A 21,087-nucleotide genomic window follows, 5' to 3' on the forward strand; every position below is an offset into this window, starting at 1 on the left:
ACCGGGAGGCCCACAGCGGAGGCGGCCCTTGGACGTGGTCCGCACGTTCGCAAGGCCAGCAACCGCGGACAGAGCCCTTCCGCCCGGCAGCCCTCGGTACCCGGTTCTGGGACCTGCCACCGAGCGCTGGGTAGCAGCGGCAACACAGAAGCCGCTCTTGCGGGCTTCCTCTCCCTGACGCCGTGTCCCGGGACCCTCGAGACCTCGCGTGGTTTGGGTCTGGGGGCGGGGCGACCCGAGGGGCGGAGCCGGATGGCGCGTCCCCGGGCCTTGTTGACATCAGCGTCCTCGCGCCCGCCGCCGTCCACGCATGCCCGGTCGCCGCCGGCTCCGAGGCCGCGGCGCTCGGGCTTCCCCAACCTGCGTCCCGGCCCCGCCTCTCCCCCCGGCGGCGGCGGCGGCGGCGGCGGCCGTGTTGTTTTGGCGGCGGCGCTGGCTGCTGAGGAGCCAACCAAGACCCAGCGCCTCACCAGTACCGGCTGCGGCGGGCCCACCGACCGCGTCGCCACAGGTAAGGCCTCAGTCGAGGGCTGAGGGCGGGGGCGGGGCCCAGGGGTCGGGTCCGAGGGGCCGGAAGGGGAGATGGAGGCTGCAGGGGTGAGTCCCGGAGGGTGGTCGCGGGCCCTGAGGCTGAGGGGCGTGAGGGAGGTTGGGGATCGGGTGGGCCAGGGCCCGGGAGTCGAGAAGGGGCATCGGGGGTCTGTGTCGGGGTTCTGGGCCAGGCGGCTGGGGTCGAGGGGGCTGGGGACCGGGGGTCCACGGAATCGGAAGGGTCGTGGGGGCTGGGGCCGGGGGTCGGGTCCGAGCCGCTGAGGTGGTCGAGGGAGCCGGCGGGTGGAGGGAGACTGGGGGCCGTGGGTCTAAGGGGTCGGAAGGGTCGCGGCGGCCGGGGCTCGGGGCCGGGCTGCCGAGGGGCGTCGAAGGGGCCGGGGTCTGAGCAATCGAAGGGTCGCGGGGGCCAGGGGTCGGGGCCCGGCGGCTGAAGAGGTCGAGGGGACCGGAGGTGTGGAGGGAGACTGGGGCCCCGGGGTCTAAGGGGTCGGGAGGGTCGCGGGGGCCGGGGGTCGGGGCCGGGCTGCCGAGGGGCGTCGAGGGGGCCCGGGGTCTAAGGAGTGGCGAGGGTCGCGGGGGCCGGGGTCGCGCCCGCAGCTGGGCAGTTCCTCGCCCCCGTGACTTTGTTGTTGTCTTGGAGGAGGCGGACCTGCCCGCTGGGGCCGGAGCGGAGGGGGTGTCGGCGCTGGAGCGGCGCAGCCTGTCCCTCTTTCGGTTTTGGGGTTGGGCGGTTACTCCTGTGAAGTGCGGGCTGGTCCCTAGGGGGTTTCCAGCGCCGGCGTGGAGGGGACCCAGGAACAGAGCAGCAAGGCGGGGAGGATTGTACGAGTCTGCGGCCATCCCCCACCCCAATACTGTGGTTTCATCTGTCTTCTTTAACATTTAGAGAACCTATGTTTTTTATGTTACTATTAGAATCGTTTGGGTATGGAGGAGGTACAATTTGTGCCAAGTTTTTTCTCCTAGTTTTTAATTTACCTTTATTACTAAAGTAGTACATGCTCTTTGAAGAAAAAAATGTAGCAGCCTAACCATACAGAAGTCTTCCTCTCACCTCCCTGACCCCCACCCATTTCCCCTCCCTCCCTTAATACCCAGGGTGTAACCAGTCTTAAAGTGTGGTGTTTAGCCTTTAAGGATTTTTGCATTGCATATTAAACTTACTGTAAATCGACTGTACTTCAAGCAGACAAAAACAAAAAACAAAATGGGATCATACGTAGCACATAGTTTTTATTGGTCAACAATATCACAATTACTTCTCCTTTTTTTTTTCTTTTTACATACCTCATTCTTTCATACCTACTCTTGCCTGGAAAATCCCATGGACGGAGAAGCCTGGTAGGCTACCGTCTATGGGGTCGCAAAGAGTCAGACACGACTGTGCGACTTCACTTTCACAGAGCTAAATATGTGAATTTAATCGCTGAACATTGTTATTATTTCTATAATCTTAGCTTTTACTTAGCTTTTAATAAAGTCTGCAAAGTGATACTTTGAAACGTAATAAAACTTTCAGAATGTCTGAGGCCAGTTGAGGATACTTACATATTAGAAAATTGAGTAATATGTTTACATAGAACCTAATGGCAACTTGCAGGAGGCTTGGAAGACTTCACAAAGCAGGTTACTGAAATAGTTTATTTTTTGTTTTTTTTAAGTGTACTTTTCAGAGTAAACTTTAATTCCATAGGGCCAGTTGAAAGCAAATTCTGTCACTCAAAGGAAAACTGGACTGTGTATGAGGAGGAGGTAGGATAGAAGGCCAGTGGCCCACAGGTTCGTGTTTCAGGCCCATAGGCGGTAAGCTTTTAAGTGGAAGGGTGACCCTAGCTGCTTACCATTCAGTAAGATAGAAAGCCAGGAAGTTGCTGTTAAGTTTTATAGTTCTCTGTGCAGACGCTGGAGGCTTTGGTGATTTAATCACTGCCCTGCTCTTATTGAACATGTATAGCATGTTCATCTTGCCTCCCAGGGAGGACATCTTAGTAAGGGAATCACATGGATCCACTTGCTTCTCAGCATATGTAGCCCGCGATCTTAGGCCCAGCTGTGTGGCATTTTATTATTTGGGAAGCTATGTTCAGAAGGAATCAGAAACATCCATGGTGTTTTAGTTATCATGGCTGGTAATAGAAGCACTCTTTCATGTATTTCTCACAACCTGGGTGGCATGCTGTCCATTCTGTGGATTTTTAAACAGAGGCTCGCTCTCAAAGCCAACTGCTCAGAACCCTGTTACCTTTTTACTGGTAGTGGCTAAATTAGACTTGGGCATGCTTCATGCTCCACATATGCTGCCAGGAGCATGTGGTTTGCTTTGCCGTGCTACCCCCCATTAGTGAAAATTACCTTACAAAATCACTGATCTCAGAGTTTCCTTCTCCTTTTTGGCTTGGAAATGTTCCTTAAGAGTAGAGACATGAATATAATTGTGTGCACTGAAAAATAATCTAAAGGATAATTAGTGTGAATCTCCAGTGATATCTTTTTAGATGAGGTTTCTGATGGTGTGTTATTAAAATATTGAATACCTTGGAGTGATGCCGTTAACCGGGAAGATGGGGATTGTTACTTTAGTCCTTGGTTATCCCACTACATGCCGTGCTCATTTGGGCATCATAGTAAATTGTAGCTCTTACAGATACTTTTATTCTGCTCCTTAAAGACTAGTCTCGTTTTGTTTAGAATTTTTTATGAACCCAGTTGCACTCTTTGTAAACTAATATGATGAAAAGAATGCAAAGAGGGCCCTACAAAGATTGATTTCCATATTTATTTTGTCTCCTAAAACTGCATCGTGACTGGCAATTTAATAGCATCTATGTCATAATGTTACGGTTATTAATCTGTTTTGGTTTTCCGGCACATGTGAAAACTGTGGTTTAAAGAAATATGGCAAATACTGAAGTTAAAGTGTGATAGTTGTAATATATATGTATTTGAGAAGAAACCCATGTATATTTGAGCTTTTATTCTTGGCATTTGTTAAAGGATGTAATTAGATGCACATTTAAGTGGCTAATCTGCCATCGCTTGTCTCTTGGACGACTCATGTTGGATGTAAGTGGGTTTATAGTTGTGGGATATAAACAGCAATGCAGCACCAGCAAGATGTCTTTAGGATACACTGGTACTCCCAGCCCTAGGAGGATGGGGAGTCCAATACTGTGTGTGCATATTCTCAGAAATCAGTAAGAGAGGTCTTATGACTGATGGGTAGGAATAAAATGTTTTTCAGTTTAGCCTAAAAAATCCTTTCCGTGGGGGGAATGCATTCATGAGTAGCCAGAAATCAATAAACTTTTACATCCTATGAATGGTAACAGTAGCATCAGCATCACCTAGAGTTTAAAATCTAGATGGGATTTAAAAGCTAAGTATAAAACAACTCTGGAATTGCTGAAAGGACCTGCTCCCTGACAACTTTGTTTCTAAGGAGCTAGTTCAGATGCAAGATCTTGAAGCCAGAATTAGAGGGGAGAAAATCTGAGAGTTGGCCCTCAGCGTAGACAGAGGGGAGTCAGCTATGTGGATGGAGGTCAAGGGAAATAAGAATGTGAAAGTTATAGTTCTCTGAGCTTCAGTTCAGTTCAGTTGCTCAGTTTTGTCTGACTCTTTGCGACCCCATGAATCACAGTACGCCAGACCTCCCTGTCCATCACCAACTCCCGGAGTTCACTCAAACTCATGCCCATTGAGTCGGTGATGCCATGCAGCCATCTCATTCTCTGTCGTCCCCGTCTCCTCCTGCCCCCAACCCCTCCCAGCATCAGAGTCTTTTCCAGTGAGTCAACTGGTCGCATGAGGTGGCCAGAGTATTGGAGCTTCAGCTTTAGCATCAGTCCTTCCAGTGAACACCCAGGACTGCTTAGAGATACTGAAAAAAGAGTATGTCTAGGGGTTCAGTTGGAATAATTAGCACTATGTGGTAACCTGCAGGCTCTTGTAAACCTGTAATGACCACATTATCATGAGTCAGTTGAGTGTGTAATCTCAAGTGCAGTGAGCATCTGACAACTGTGGGCCGTGAAGTACCCTGAGGCCCTTGTCTTACCCGTTCTCCTCCTGGCCAGCATCTCGGACTCCTGGGCCCTGTGACCTTTTTTTTACTCACCTCACTGAGGTACAGGTCACCTGAGAGGGCCTCCCCATCTCCCTTTGTGAGCTTTGTTTTCTCCCTTTTGGCCACCACAGGCCCCTTGTTCCCACTGTTCTTTCTTTCCCTCTTTGCGAGGCTGGAGTTCTGCTTAGCTTCATTTTCTTTCCAAAGCTTCAGACTTGCCTTTAACTTGGTTTCCTTGAAAAACTCTTTTAAGTGACTGTCTTTGTTATCTTGAATCAAATACGTTCAGAACTGAAGTGTTTTGTTTGCAAATTTAATTATTTTTTTCTCCATTTACTTGTTTATATTAATCATCACGTTTTCTTAGTCTTCTGGACTCAAAGGATATCTTTGATTTCTCACTTTACTTTTTTTAGAAATGATTTGTCATTTTATTGCACGTTATTCCTGATTCTCCTGCCTTGCATTTTTGCAGCGGTGAAACAGTTTTAATCCCTTTGCTTCAGCTGTCGTTAACAGGAGACAGCCATAATCTCTAAGTTTGTGCCATCCATCATGCATACTGCTATCAAATTAACTGTCCTAAATGCAGCCCTGATCAGTTTTTTCCCTGCATGGGAACAAAGCAGAGCTCCAAATTTACTGTTTCTTCTGACAGTCACTGTGCTGGCATGCTTTGTCTCATTTGGTCCTCATGATAGCTTTATGTCTTAGGTACTATGGTGCCACTTTACAGGGAAAGAATTTGAGACTTCATGAACCTGAAGGAGTTGCTAATAGGTGGAAGACCTGGAGTTTGAATCCTAAGCCTGTCTTCCAGTTCCGTGTTCTTGAAGAGTTGTGCACCTCCACCGAGTGGCTCTTGATCAACTCTGGGATTCAGTCCCTGTTCTTCACCTTTGCCTTTCAAAAGTGCCTTACCTGGCCCCAGCACTCCTTCTCACTCCTTCTTGTTTCATTCAAGCTTTTGGTTTCTTATACATTTTGGTTCCAGATTTACTCCCTTTCTTTCCCATGTCTGGTTTTTAAGGAGGTCCCTGTGCAGAAAAGCTAGCTAGCTGATGGGCTGTGTTTCCCTAGGGCTCCTCTTCCCTGTCTGCTACTGAGGTCTTTTCTCATTCATATAGTTGTTAACCTCATGATGGGAACCTTCTACTCTGAATTTTGAGTACTCTTAACAGTTGTAATTGGATTATAAAATGTTAGAAAGCAGAAAATGTGTTGTAGACGCTTAGGAGATGTGTGTGAATGAAAATGATCTCTGGTCACCTGTCCCATTAATGGTAATTTAAGTAGTTTTTTTTAATTTTAGTTGGTAGATGACACAATAGTTTAATGGAATTTTAAATTTTGTGTACGTAACAAAACCGGATTTCCTTGTTGTAGGCTATCAAATGAGTTAAATTTTCAGACTCAATTTCTAGGTAATTGTGATAAGTAATTTATTTGTAAAACTACTTATAAGGTTTTTTTACATGCACATGTCTAACCTTGAATTTATTATGGTTAATGGTTACCATGCAGAGGTTAAAATTTTATATTTCTCTGTATTGCCTTTTGGAGAAGGAAATGGCAACCCACTCTGGTATTCTTGCCTGGAGAAGTCCATGGACAGAGGAGCCTGGCGGGCTACAGTCCATGGAGTCACAAATAGTCGTACATGACTGAACAACTTAACAACAACAACATATTGCTTTTGCATCTTGTGTTACAGTTTAAGTATTACATTACTGTAAGTACTATATTAATGTAAGTATTTTATTAAGTAATTTGGTTTTGCTTTGTTACATAAAAATATAATCCTTTCTGGTAGAAGTTGAGAATGTAGGGTATCTCGGTGATGGCATTGGAGTTTAATAAAAGTGTTCATAAAAGTTTATGAAAAAAGTTTAATAAAAGTGTTATCGATTCTCAGACTAATCAGTTTGTCAGTCTTCCAGCTCTCAACTTTGTAAAGGATTAAAATAATCATAACTACTTCTCTGAAGATAAAAGTTTTAAGCAAGTTTATAATAATTGATTTTAAAAACATATAGTCACATGGGTCAAGGTATAAGTGTTATAAAAAGTTTATAGACTGAAAGTGACTCTTCCTCCACCTCCCATTTTCCCTACTGAGAGGTAGTCACTTATCTCTGGAATGATATAGAAGAAGCAATTTGTTTGTTTATAAGTATATTTGAAAAAATATTTTTCTTTCAAGTTATGATGAGGTATAATATATTGCAAATATATTTATGTATTTATTAAATATATATTTATTAATATATATAATATATTGCAAATATATTCTATATATAGTTTCACTTGCATTTTTCACCCAGTGTATCTCTGATATTCCATAAGAGTAGATAAAGAATTTCTTCATTCTTTAAAATTTTTTTGCACCCTCAAAGGATCAGCTGTATATCACTACATATATAGACTCTCTCTATATATATAGTCATCTATTTAACCATATTCCCTACTGATGGACATTTAGATTGTTACCCATTTTTTACTGTTACACACATCCATTGAGGCAGCTGTTTGAAGGAAGAGAAATAAAAATTGGAAGATCTTTCTTGAGAAAAATAAAATTTGAAAGCTAAAGTGGCTGTTTCTTGGTGGAGACTCAGATGGGTGCCTTTTGCGGCTGCTGCTGATGGGTGAGTGACTGGAGAGAAGGGGACCGTGTGAGGATGCTGGGAGCTGTTGGCAGCCTAATGGGAAGAGGGAGGATGGCAGTGGAGAGTGGCAGCAGCTCCCGGGACCAGTTGTCTGCTCTGGGCGAGGCCAGCTGTGCCTGTGTTTACAAGTTCTGTGCTCAGAAATGATTCTTGATATCTGGAAAATCATCTCTGGGACTGTGGCCTATAGTGGTATATCTAACATAGGAAACCTTTTCAGGGAATGGAATAAGATATCTGGGTGTTGTCTGGAAGGAAATGTCATGGCCAACCACACAATATATTTTATGAGGTCATTAACTTTTTTACTGTAATATTGTGTGTTTAGAGATAAGATTTAAAGTACTGAAATAAATGAAGTTAAACAAATTCCTCCCTCAGCAAACCTCCGCCATCCACATCTGTTCCTCATGGGTTGCTTGGGTAATAATGATGGCTTTTTAACAGTGCGGTGTGAGTCCTTTCAGAGTTTATGTATAAACAAAAATAACATTCATGCATCTTAGACATGTCAGTCAGAATCCTACTGAATAGCAAGTAACGGTAAGACTAATGAAGGTCAGGGAGAAGGCAATGGCACCCCACTCCAGTACTCTTGCCTGGAAAATCCCATGGACGGAGGAGCCTGGTGGGCTGCAGTCCATGGAGTCTCTAAGAGTCAGACACGACTGAGCAACTTCACTTTCAGGTTTCACTTTCATGCATTGGAGAAGGAAATGGCAACCCACTCCAGTGTTTTTGGCTGGAGAATCCCAGGGACGGGGGCTGCCATCTATGGGGTTGCACAGAGTCGGACACAATTGAAGTGACTTAGCAGCAGCAGCAGTAGTGATGAAGGTCAGAATTGTATGGATTAACAAGTAAGCGATGGTGGGTACCAGGTAAACAGTGAGTGCCCCTTGATTCCTTCAGACCAAGGGTGCTCTGAATACAGAGTGGTGTTGTACAATGTGTGTCAGCTGCTGAAGTGGTGCAGCTGTTCTATCAGGTTACTCCTAACTGGTCCAGGAAGGTTTCCCAGGCTGTGCTTCATCCTTGGTGGTGTAGTAAGCATGGCTTACTGAATAGGGTTACTGAACAGGATAATAAAAGGTCATTTATTTTTGTTCATCCATGGACCCCCGCCACATATAATAGCTATACGAAATCACTGTAGAAAGACTAGAAGATATGGATAAAAAAGAAATAGACTGTTGGGAATGCAATCATTTGGATGGTGTCTCCTTCAATTAATTCTCAGAGATTTCTGTATTAAGAAGGGCCCAGCTTTATAAATCCTGCTGTCAAATAAGACAGATATATTTACTTGGTGATAGAAGCTTGGAAATTGTGATCACTTGAATTTTCTCTGATCTGCACGCTCTGCCAGGTAACCAGGACTGTGGTAGGCCCTCCACTCAGCCGTCAGGTTGTTTGTATACATGGTCAGGTGCTGAGTGGTGTAGCTGTTGCCGGAGCCCCATGTGTCGGTGGGTGTTTGTACCCTCCTCTGTTGCTGCTCCTGGGTTAATAGTTCAGAGCTCATACTCTGATAACAAATCATTGTATTTTTGTAATCCAGCTTTAAAATACTGGATCTTAAGTGCCTTAGAAATATTTAAAAATGCCATAGCTAAAAAAAAAAAAACCCACAAAAAAACACCCACACAAGTGAAACTTTGTCAGACGGTTTTTAGAAGGAGGGTGTATTTTATCACCCTCCTTAAGTCTCCTGTTTGCATTGTAGTCTCTTGATGACTAGAGTAGATTTTTAAATTCCTGCTCAGTCATCTCGATACTCAGATATAAGAGCAAGTTTTGGAATACGTGATGGTAGTTACCACAATTTTACTTTTAAGAAGAAGCCTGGCAGTGATCTGTAGTGATATATTGTAAAAGAATACCTTGTGAGAGAATTATTTTAAATACTTCTAAACCACTTTAATAGTTTAATAGACTTGACTTTTTCCTGTAAATAGAGTGATTTTGAACCTTTATTCTTTTTTGAACCACAAATTAGAAATGGAAAAAGAAAGATTTAGGCTTTTCTACAATAATTTATATAAATATCTATATTGTAACTGTTCCTGAAATTGGTTTGCTTCTGAAGGAAAGGGAGGGAAGTCACCATGGTCCTAAACTAGCTGAGTTACCTCACTGTTGATGGCAAAAAAGCTTTCTGCAGGCTTTCTTCTTAATAAAGAATTGTTCAGTTGTCACTTTATTTTAATAACCCCTGGTTTTATTGTGCCTCCATGGTACATTTTATATGTATGTGGTCCACACCTGCACACAGACGTGTGCCTGAATGCCCTGTTTTCACAGACACCGTTCCCTGCGCTGCCTCAGGAAGTCTCACAGGTGTGTGGCTGATGCTCCCATGAGCTGTGCAGTGCATGCGTGCTCACTCAGTCATGTCTGACTCTTTGCAACCCCTTGGACTGTAGCCCATCAGGCTCCTCTGCCCATGGGATTCTCCAGGTAAAAATACTGGAGTGGGTTGCCATTTCCTTCTTCAGGGGATATTCCTGACCCAGGGATTGAACCTGGGTCTCATGCATCGCAGGCAGTTTCTTTACCACTGAGCCACCCGGAAACCCTATCTGGGTTGTGTGATATGAAATGCTAATATTTTGGTGCTTTAACATTTTCACACTTTCATGTAACTATTTAATCTTTCCAACAGCCTTGTCAAAGAGGATCTTGTCTGGCTAGTATCACTAGTCTCATTTTTATAGATGCAGGAATTGAGACTCAGAGTTATTTCCTTGTCCTGAGTCTTGTTTTCTTTCCTGTGAAATGATCTGCAGTCTTCAAGGACAAAGGGCTTGATGTAAGAATAGACCTTGAACTCAAAGCCTTTTCTGTCTCCTAAGCAAGTTAGGTAACCCCTTTCCTTGGAAGTAATACTGTTACACAGAGTTTTGAGTTAATGTACATAAAAATGCCAAAACTTAATGTACAGTAAGTACTCAGCTGATGACAGTTGCACTAATGATAAAGATAATAATGTTTTAGGAGTCACATACTACTTTTCAAAGATTATGGGACCTCACGCGGTGGCTCAGTGGTAAAGAACCGCCCGCCAGTGCAAGAGACCTGGGTTCAATCCCTGGGTGGGGACGATCCCCAGGAGTAGGAAATGGCAACCCACTCTAGTATTCTTGCCTGGGAAATTCCATGGACAGAGGAGCCTGGTGGGCTACAGTCTGTGGGTTCCCAAAGAGTTGGACATGACTTAGCAGCTTAACAATAACAGGAGTCACATGCTCTTCAGAGATTATGAGACCTCACATAGCAATAGTGTTCATTTAAATGAGAGGCCAGGCCTTGGAGCAGTCTCACATCAGTATTGTGCGGGTGGAGTCAGAAGTGAAAGGAGAGAGAGCCTTGGAGGAGCCAGGGAGCCAGGAGAGCAGTTGTTCTGGAGCCACCTCAGGTCCACATTAGTTCAGTTCCACATGGTCATGTGTAAAATAGCAAATTTGAGTCATCTGGTCAACAAGAAATGAGAAATTCCTACAGCAAAAGGGAAAGACAGAATTCTAAACTGTGGAGCGTGTGTCCTGCATACATTAGTCCCTGAGGTGTTGCTAACATACCGTTGTCACTGATGTTTTTGGTAATGATCTGGGACCATCAAGAAATGTTGACTTATATCGGATATTTTCTAGGATTGTGGAACTGTCACACTGTAGGAAGACTTTCATTGATTTATTTTACTCTTTGAAGCTTAAAGAAATATATTTCAATTATTTGTAGCATTAGTTCTTTTGGCTGTCTGTGGTATTAGAGAAAATGAATTTTACTAAATTCGAATATGTACATTTTATTTGATTCTTGAAACAGTATAGTTGATAGTAAGGTTCATGGTCAGTGTTAAGGTAAAGGCCAGGAGTGTCAGTCAGTCAGTCAGTCAGTCAGTTCAGTCGCTCAGTCGTGTCCGACTCTTTGCGACCCCATGAATCACAGCACGCCAGGCCTCCCTGTCCAACTCCGGAGTTCACTCAAACTCATGTCCATAGAGTTGGTGATGCCATCCAGCCATCTCATTCTCTGAAAGTGAAGAGGAACTCAAAGGCATCTTGATGAAAGTGAAAGAGGAGAGTGAAAAGTTTGGCTTGAAGCTCAACATTCAGAAAACGAAGATCATGGCATCTGGTCCCATCACTTCCTGGGAAATAGATGGGGAAACAGTGGAAACGGTGTCAGACTTTATATTTTTTGGGCTCCAAAATCACTGCAGATGCTGATTGCAGCCAGGAAATTAAAAGACGCTTACTCCTTGGAAGGAAAGTTATGACCAACCTAGATAGCATATTAAAAAGCAGAGACATTACTTTGCCAACAAAGGTACTCCTTGGAAGGAAAGTTATGACCAACCTAGATAGCATATTAAAAAGTAGAGACATTACTTTGCCAACAAAGGTCCGTCTAGTCAAGGCTATGGTTTTTCCCGTGGTCATGTATGGATGTGAGAGTTGTACTGTGAAGAAAGCTGATCACCGAAGAATTGATGCTTTTGAACTGTGGTGCTGGAGAAAACTTTTGAGAGTCCCTTGGACTGCAAGGAGATCCAACCAGGCCATTCTAAAGGAGATCAATCCTGGGTGTTCATTGGAAAGACTGATGTTAAAGCTGAAACTCCAATACTTTGGCCACTTTGGCCAGGAGTTTAGACCTTCATAAATATTTTTGATTCTGGGCCTTTTTCTCACTTAGTCCAAAGCTTGTTTATAAAGTTCAGTGTCTGCTTGCTTCCTTTTATATCCATTAATTGCTCTGTTGTGCAGAGTGTTATTAAAATCAAGTCCTGCTCCTAATTGTCTTAATATCCTTTTTGCTCACACGTCTTTCCATTCATTTTTAGTGATAACACACAAAGTACCACCTGCAGGGCAGTGTGTTTTTAAAAGCGCGCTCCCTTTTGAGGCCAACCTGGGTCATACTGCGTTCAACTGTGGACAGTTTTGAATCTGCTGCAAATATCCTGAAAGGTACCAGCAACTGAGAAAAGGTGCCAACTTTCACGGGGTCTTACTCATGCTGCCCTCACTTTCTGTCAGCACTCAGAATCTGTGTGGTGGCTTCCCACTGTCCTAAAAGCTAGGTCCGGAATGAAGCAGATTGGTGCCCTAAGTGGTTTTAAGCTTGAGCACAGTTTCTCCCAATGGTATAATGTATTAGGAATGCAAAAGTTTTTTTGTGATACTGTTCAAGGCTTAGGGCTGGGCATACATTGTCTTTTATAAGAAAAAAATGATACATGGCTTAAGAATAACTGAAGCAAAATGTTGATGGTTTTATTTGTTGTAGTGTTTACAGTTAGTATATCAAGTGGAATTTCAGGGTCACCTTTAAAGTCCTCATGCAGTTAGTGTGTGGTATAGTTGTTTTTGTTTCGGAGGCCTTTAGATTGTCTTCATATGACCATGCCTTATACTTAACAGAAGTGAATTCCAAGTTCTGTCAAGGATCATGAGCAAATCTCTTGCCACTGATTATACTGTGATCTCTTGTTTCTTTTCCTGTATCTTGGGTGAGTAATAGGAGAGGTGGGAATGGATTCAGTCCCCAAGTGTACAGATTTAATTCCACATGGAGCAGCGTTCTGTTACTATCGAGTTTGTGTATGGCAGACAGGTAATGCCTCCTTCCCCAAGATGTTCGTGTGTTAATTCCTGGGCCCTGTCACAGTGTCATCCTGTACGGCCAAGGGGAATTAAGGTTGTTGATTAGCTGACTTTAAGATGGGGAGAGTATCCTGTATTACTGTGATGGGCCCAGTGTAATCACAGGGTTCCTTAAAAGTGGAAGGAGGAGGCACAGTGAGCACTCAGCCTGACGTGGCTGCTTGGAAGACAGCGGAAAGGGCCATAAACCAAAGAAAGCAGGCAGACAGCGGAGAAGTTGTTGTGGTGCCTCCTTGATGGAAGTTGCCAGAAATTTGCTTTCTGGGGTACCAGGCAGACATGTTCACAGAGAGGTGTTTCACCAGAGGCCTTATTCCACCAGATGCCCATGGGGGCTGCTGAGGGAACTGGGTGCAGGTACCCCTGCTGAGCTGTGGGAACCTGCCAAGAGATAATTGGACTGTCCAAGGTCAGGAGTCTGCAAGAGGAGTGAGGCAGAAAGTTAGGGTGAGGAGCTGAGAGGAACAGGAGAGCATGAGAAGGAAGCACTATTTGTGGGCCCTGTTTGGTTTGGGAAGAGAGTGGTCCTGATAGGTGTAAGCAAACTGACCCATGGGTTAAATTGGGCCAGCAGTTACATGTAGCCTGCAAACTAAGAATGGTGTTTACGTTTTCAAATTGTTGGAAAAAAACTAGAAAAAGAGTAATATTTTATGATGTGAAAATTGTATGTAATCAGGTTTCAAGTGTCCATAAATAAACCTTCTGGAACACAGCCACCCTGTTTGACTTACAAGCTGGTTGTGGCTGCTTTTCTCTGGAAGCACAGTTCAGAAGCTGTGATGGAAACTGTGGCCTGCAAATCCTAAAATTCGTGCCGTCTGACCTTTTACAGGAGCTCAAGGCCTGAAGGTTAAGCACAGTGGTGGAAGGGTCAGTGATTCGATACAAGACGTGCTTGAAGAATGAGATGAGGACCTGGAGGGGCAGTGGGAGCAGCTCCTCAGAGATTCCGACAGTGCATTTGTTGGGGCTTTGGATTTTGAACAGTTGTGAGGGTGCCCAGGATGATGGTTAGGTCTGGCAGCAGAGGACCTGCAGCTCAGATGCCAGAGTCCTTGCTGATGACAGGGCCTGAACCCTTAGGGCCCTCAGTGTGGATGGGGAGGTCGACAGAGTGAAAAGCAGTCATTGTCAATCTTCTAGGCCTTCATAAACGAAAGGTGTGTGTGTGTACACATAAATACTGTAAACTCATATCATGTGTTCACATTGATTCCTTCAGTTCCATCCAGCTCACAAGATATACTGTCATGGTGTGTATGTTAAGAACTTTATATGTAGCTCACTGTTTACTCTTCACAACTTGATGATGTGGTTATTTTTCCCATTTTATAGACAGGGAAACTGAAGACCACAGGTTAAACAACTGGCCTGAGATGCATGGTCAGTAAATGACATCAGATGCTTTGTTTCCCTCTGATGCAATCTTCTTTGGAACCAAGAGTCCAAAAGGCAGAAAGAGGAGGAAATGAGAGGTTGAGGAGAGGGAAGGAGAGCTGAATTGAACATCTTTTCAGCTGAGAGAATGGGAAGTTCTTCTGAGTGAGGAGTCAAGAGCCTGTGGGCCAGCTGTTATGTTTCAGAAAGGTTCACAGCTTGACAGACCAGATTTTAGTTGTGACTCAGCCCCTGCCATCTGTGAGCTTGTCTCATGGTCTCTGAGCTCTGTCCTCCTTAGTAAAATAAAGTTGGTGCCTCTTCATAGGTATGCTGAAGATACAGACTCCAGTGCTTAGTAGGTAGTAGGTACATAGGAAATTGCTCATGTGTATGTTACCACTGCTGAAACAAGGGTAAGGTTTGTATTGCCATTGATGCAGAGTTAAGTGGATGTTCTCAGCAGTGTTTGGCATGGAGTAGTGAAGCTTAGCTTATCCTGTTCTTTTTCTGTATTCCCTGATATCTATTTGTCGTCATTGAAAAAGGTTTTGCCCTGTGCAGTTGCCTCCGTACTCGAAGCAAGCTTGGTCCATGGCTCCCATGACAAGATCCTTGAGGGCCCCCAAAAAAGAAAGGTCCTTTGTTCATGCCCTCAGAGAGTGTGTTCTGCTTTGTGTGGGTCACTCAGATTCTTCCCTCAAAGCTGGGTGCTCTCTGTCCCCACCTCTGCAGAGAGAGGAGCACACAGGAGCTGCCACTGGCTGCTTGCCACTGAGCCAGGAGGGGAGGGAGGAGTCAGTGTTCAGTCTGTTCTCTTCCCCTTTCACGACATCTGTCTGCCATCTGCTCGCTTCCCACCTCCTTTGACTTGTCTTTAACCTTGTGTAAAACATCCCTGAGCTGCCTGAAAGACAACATAATATTAAACTGCACCGCCAGTAGTTGTTCCCCTCAACCAAATACATTCCAGTCACAAATCTGATTTTGAAAGAATAGCAAGCAACTTTTGGAGCACTTACGAATCATGTCAGGTGAGCTTCTGTGACTGTGCCGTCTGTTCTTCCACGCCAGACACGTCCTAGGGAGAAAAGCCTGCGGGGTGAGATTGTGCTCTAGGAGTAAAGGCGACTGCTTCCTTAACCTATTCAGTCCTTTATTCTACAATTTGTCCTTTTCTGCCTTCATCCTTTCTTCTTGTTCTCAGAGTCCTTATTTTGCTTTCATGTTTAACGTAGGACTTGAACACCCGTAAAATTTTTTTCTGTGTTACAGAAAATGTCAGGAGGGGAGCAGAAAAAATTGTGATTGAAGTAACAGAAATGCTGAGACAAGAATACTCATTCCTAGATAACTAAAACTCAGTTGTGTTCAAATGCAGGTTTAACTGATGCCCAACTAGCAGAGAAGTCAGAGCCCTGGGGAACCTTAAGAATCAGAGAATTTAGCCTCTTCATTTCACAGGTGAGGAAATGATGTCCTAGAGGGATGCCCAGAGCCATACAGCAAAATTGTCACTGGAGTCAAGGCTGGACCTTGGTTTCTTGACTTGTGTTTGGCACTTTGTATGATTGAGATGGAATTACCTCAGAATTAAATGGCAAACACATCCCATGACGTACTGCTGTAATGGGTTTTTAAACTACTGTTTGCTTTACTCATAAAAAGTGAACTGTATTTTCAAGTTAGGGGATTATGGTTGAATTATCAAAATATTCACTATAGATTTAACTTGCAAACTCCTCATATGTACTTTGATTCTGATCAATTTACAATCTCTTGCTCCATAGTCAGGGGATTGGTTACTTGATGCATCTGTCTGGTGGCATATCATAGCCCTGGATTTTGCAAGTATTTTTGATGGCATGAATAAATAATTAAGACGTATCAAGTGAAAGTCTGAAATATATATATACAGTATAATACCAGCATTGTGTTAAATAAGAATAGAAAGTAAATAACAGTGGCTCTTTGAAGGTTAGGATTGTCAGTAATCTTTATTTACTTGGTTTTCAAGTTTTATGTGAATTCGTATACTACTGTTATAATCAAATCAGTGAATATTATAAAATGGAATTTATAATAATTATGCATATAATTTATATGTAATATGGGATTCATTTTTCACTTTTTTTTCTCAGAAAAATGTATATGATAAAATGACATTTTGAAGCTCTGTGGTGTAAATTATTTATATTATGATTTTTTTCTGTTTCTTGATTTTTCTGCTGTATACTTTTATTCAGTGTATTTTTATTCCTTAGGAAATTATTGTCCATGTGTCTCTATTGTACTTCATCTGTTCTAAATAAATCAATACTGCTCTCTTTATTTTTACCTTGTCAGTTTTGTTCACATAACGCATGCACACAGTTGAGAAGGTTAAGTGATACTACAGGCCTTGACGACAGCACAGCAGCTCCCGGCTCCACCTGTCCCTACGCAGGAGACTAACACCAGGGGGAATGGGACATCATGGAGCCGCCACAGGGAACGGGAACGCTGCCTCCACGGTGCATCCTGAGACACTTGGGCAGCATAGGCAGCTCTTACTCTCCATTACAGACAGAGGGGTAGCTCCCATGCCCCTTGATGTCTCTACTCTCATCGGCCCAGGGTGGTTAAACGACTATTCAGATTAAATCAGCAATTATGTTTGCACTGGTACTACTATGTAAATACTAAATATTGTCTTCCACAGACCAAGTAATGAGTTTGCACTCTAAAAGTCCTTTTGTTTTCCGGTGGGTGTTGGTTTTCCCTTAACATCCTGTTTTAGTCCCTCAGTGTGCCCTGTCCGTCTCTGAGCCTTCCCTGGCAGTCTGAGGCCCAGGCTGTGTGTCCGGGGCCTGCCAGCTTAACTAGATCCTGGGTTCTTCTGGCCTCAGCAGCACTGCTTTCTTCCCCAGGCTCAGCTCTGTATAGTGCCTTGAGTGGGCATGTGGCCCCCATCTCTTCTGCATCCCCAGACACCTTTCCTTCTGCTGTCTGTGCTTCTCCAGGCAACTCTTCTGATTCTTCCATCCCACCTGTGTCTGGGCTGGGTGCCCTGTAACATCCTCATGTAACTTCTGTGTTCATCTGATTTTGTAATTGTCTATGCCAGTTTTTTTTCCACATTGGTCTGGGGTCCTCGAGGTCTTCTGTGAGCTTTTCAAGGGCCTGAGAAGTCTGTCCTGGATTTTCTACTGTAACCTTTGAAAACACCTACTGTTCTGCAAAGCAGCTAGACTTGTGGGAAGCATAGCTTTGGGTGTAACATTCAAAGCCTGTGCAGCCAGCTGTACAAGCAGAAACAACAATCTCAATGAAGTTTCTAGTGCAGCTAAGTCTCTGCTAGGGTCTGGACCTGGCTTTAGTCAATCAGTCCTCCATAGTCGTAACCCCAGTGTTCATGGTCCTTCTTTAACCATGCTGTGACATTTTGACATTTGACCTCCTTTGACATTCAGGCCCTGGATATCATTTTACTTGGAGATAGATGTCATTTTTATTTATTAAAATAAAAAAATCTAAACCCAGTTATAGCCTTCATTAGTCTGTTTTAATTCATGGAAAATGTCTTAGTGTTTTTTCATCTGCACGCACACTCCCCCAGATCACTGGAAAACACTGTCTCATTGTCTTACAGGAAGGTACTCTATTCTCAGCTTTTTGTTGAAAGTTTTCATAAGCTGCTGAGGTGTGCCTCTAAAGTGTGGAAGCTTGTCCCTTCCTGTCACTTCAGAACATGCACGTATATACCACCACACCTTCATCTTTATCTCCACGTCATTACTCTGTATGTTGAATGTGAGCTCATTTGTTTGTTGGGATTCTCTGGTGGCTCAAACGGTAAAGAATCTGCCTGCAATGCAGGAGACCTGGGTTCAATCCCTGGGTTAGGAAGATCCCCGGGAGAAGGAAATGGCAACCTACTTCAGTATTCTTGCCCGGAGAATCCCCGGGAGAAGGAAATGGCAACCTACTTCAGTATTCTTGCCTGGAGAATTCTGTGAATAGAGGAGCCTGGCAGGTTACAGTCCACAGAGTTGCAAAGAGTCGGACATGACTGAGCAACTAAGTAACTTTGATTTGTGTTAAAGAAACATGCATCACAGCAGGTTGTACCTTATATTCCCGGAAGCCTTTCCTGACTTCCTCCTGCATTACCCTTTGAGCTTTCTGTTCAGGTCTGTTTGTCTTTCCTACCAGACTAGAGGGAAAGGAGTCAGGGCAGTCTGCTTCCACAGTGTGTGGTGCAGCTGGGTGACAAGGTGGTGTTTTCTCCAGCCTTCTGAGTGCCTGTGTCTCATTCCTGCAGCGGTAGATCTGAACACAGATGCCCTGCTCTTTCTAAATGGAGATGTAATTTCCTGTGTTAATGCTTGACTTACTGTCACCTGTAAGGGCTTCTCTGGTGACTCAGACAATAAAGCATCTGCCTGCAATGCTGGAGACCCAGGTTCGATCCCTGGCTCTGAAAGATGCCCTGGAGAAGGAAATGGCAACCCACTCCAGTACTCTTGTCTGAAAAATCCCATGGACAGAGGAGCCTGGTAGGCTACCGTCCATGGGGTCGCAACGAGTCGGACACGACTGAGTGACTTAACTTACTTGCTGTCACCTGCAGTAGATGTTCCTAAGCTGCAGCGGACTCAGGGGCCTCTGGGAATTCAGGAGACGTCTGAAATTATCTGCAAAACTTAGAGTTCATTTTTTAGTAGAGAGCGGGGAGTTTGTGATCAGACTCTCAGAGTGGGGAAGTAGGAAACAAGAGGGGCTCAGGCAGTGGGGCAGCCTGGTGGTGAGGGACCCTGCTCCTCTCTCTGCTTCTCTCTTCTACAGTTCCTGGCCAGAGTGGGTGTCAGAACACTTGTTTTTGGCCATGGCTATTTCATTTCTCACTTTCCCCCTTACCTGATTTATTAATTCAAAATTTAATTGATATGTTAGTTTGCTTATTATTTAATAAAGCTTAAATTGTGTATTCAGTATCAAAATTCTTATTTTAACAAGTTGTACTTGTGTTACTATTCAACTATGCTGAGTTTGTTAAGGAAGTTTGTTGTACGTGTGTGTGTGTATAACTTACGTTCTAGTGCTTAAACTATTAAAAGTTGTTAACAAGATTTGTGGTCTCATCATGACAGAATTTACCAAACAAAATCTTAATAGTTGTATATGTGTATATGTATGTATGTATATAGATATATTGATTTAAGTACACACATTTTAAATATGTGAGTCTGTTTTTAAGTTCCATTTTGTATTCAGTGATTAGGTAGTATATTATTCTTTATGTTAACTTTTTGAATTTATGTGGTGTATTTAGGAATTGTTAGTGGATTGTTTAGGAATTTTAAATGAAGTAACACGTGCATATTTATCTAGGTTTTCCACACTGTAGAAGTCCACGTGACTCAGTGATGATGAGCATGGTCTCTGAAGTCTAGACCACCAGGGACCTCACCCCAGCAGCATCACCTTCCAGAACAGCATTGTCCACTGTGGCAGCCACTGGTCACGTGGGGCTGTTCAGCACTTGGGAGTATGGCTGGTGTGACTGGCTGGGTTTTTAGGTGTATTTAATTTTAATCAGCCTATGTCTAGGCAGCCCTGTGTGACCCGTGGCTGCTATACTGGGCCTCACAAGATGAAGTGACTTAACTCTTCTGTGTCCCAGGTTTCCTCTCTGGAGAGATGAGATCACACTTAAGCTACCCTTTATGGTGGTTTTAAGAATAAATACTATATTGAAGGAGCTTAACTCTGTGCCTGGAAGAGACTATGTCCTTGAGAAGTGGTCGTTAGTTATAATGACTATTATATATTTAATAAACTAGAATTACTTTTCTTTTGAGCATTCATTTAAACCTGTTTATTTTTATTCTTCCCTTTCAGGATTAATGTATTTTTGGAAATCAAGTGCAATATTAAAAGGAAAACAAAACCACACTACATTATTGGAAGCCATTTCTGCTAATTTTATTACAGTTTAAAATTTATGGTTTGATTTGAATACTATCATGGGAGGAGCTGTGAGTGCTGGGGAAGATAATGATGACTTAATTGATAACTTAAAAGAAGCCCAGTATATCCGCACTGAAAGAGTGGAGCAAGCCTTCAGAGCGATTGATCGCGGAGATTACTATTTGGAAGGCTACCGAGACAATGCGTACAAAGACTTAGCCTGGAAGCATGGCAACATACACTTGTCAGCACCTTGCATTTATTCTGAAGTTATGGAAGCGTTGAAACTTCAACCAGGATTGTCTTTTCTTAACCTGGGAAGTGGAACCGGATATTTAAGTACAATGGTGGGCTTAATTTTAGGTAATTTTATTTTTGTAAAATTCTCTTTGAAAAAGTAAGCTGAGTTTGTGCTGCTGTTTCTGATTTACAGGGTTTATAACTTTGTATACAGCATTTGTTTGAATGTATATTCTCAAAGTAGTTACCTTCCTTCCTTAAGGTCAAAGTAGTCATCTTATTTTCAGCCCTGACCCCCATGGTTAACTTTGCCTTCAGTGCTAGACGTGAAAAGTTCTTGGAACTGTTTTTTATCCCCCAACCACCTTCTGTACTGTATAACTGAGCAGCTGGCAGGTGGGGGGCTCAGGAGCATCTCGTAGCCTACTTGAGGTCAAGCGTCCTGACAGCGGCTGGGAGAGTTTGGTGGGCCCTGGCTTCCTGTACTGACGGGGGTGGTGCTGTGCCTTTGGGGGGCGGGAGATGTGGCACTGCTGGGGCTACACACAGGATGCAG

At 43.7% G+C, this 21,087-nt stretch overlaps 1 protein-coding gene across 3 annotated transcripts in view; it reads left to right on the forward strand.

Moving 5' to 3' along the window:
• Positions 1-294: 294 nt before the first annotated feature.
• The window catches only part of PCMTD1 (protein-L-isoaspartate (D-aspartate) O-methyltransferase domain containing 1), a 49,223-nt gene continuing 28,430 nt past the window's right edge, over positions 295-21,087 (forward strand). The window contains exons 1-2 of one of the 3 annotated variants that reach the window (XM_055432655.2): positions 374-511; positions 20,223-20,654. In XM_055432655.2, the coding sequence (XP_055288630.1) occupies positions 20,348-20,654 (307 nt within the window). In that variant the 5' untranslated portion in view covers positions 374-511; positions 20,223-20,347. Of the gene's footprint in view, positions 512-20,222; positions 20,655-21,087 lie in introns of all 3 variants that reach the window. The other 2 variants (XM_055432657.2, XM_088844471.1) reach the window with 2 other exon arrangements.

Source organism: Moschus berezovskii, chromosome 16 (genome assembly GCF_049115385.1).
Source record: "Moschus berezovskii isolate FMDL1 chromosome 16, NW_MosBer_1.0, whole genome shotgun sequence".
NCBI lineage: Eukaryota > Metazoa > Chordata > Mammalia > Artiodactyla > Moschidae > Moschus > Moschus berezovskii.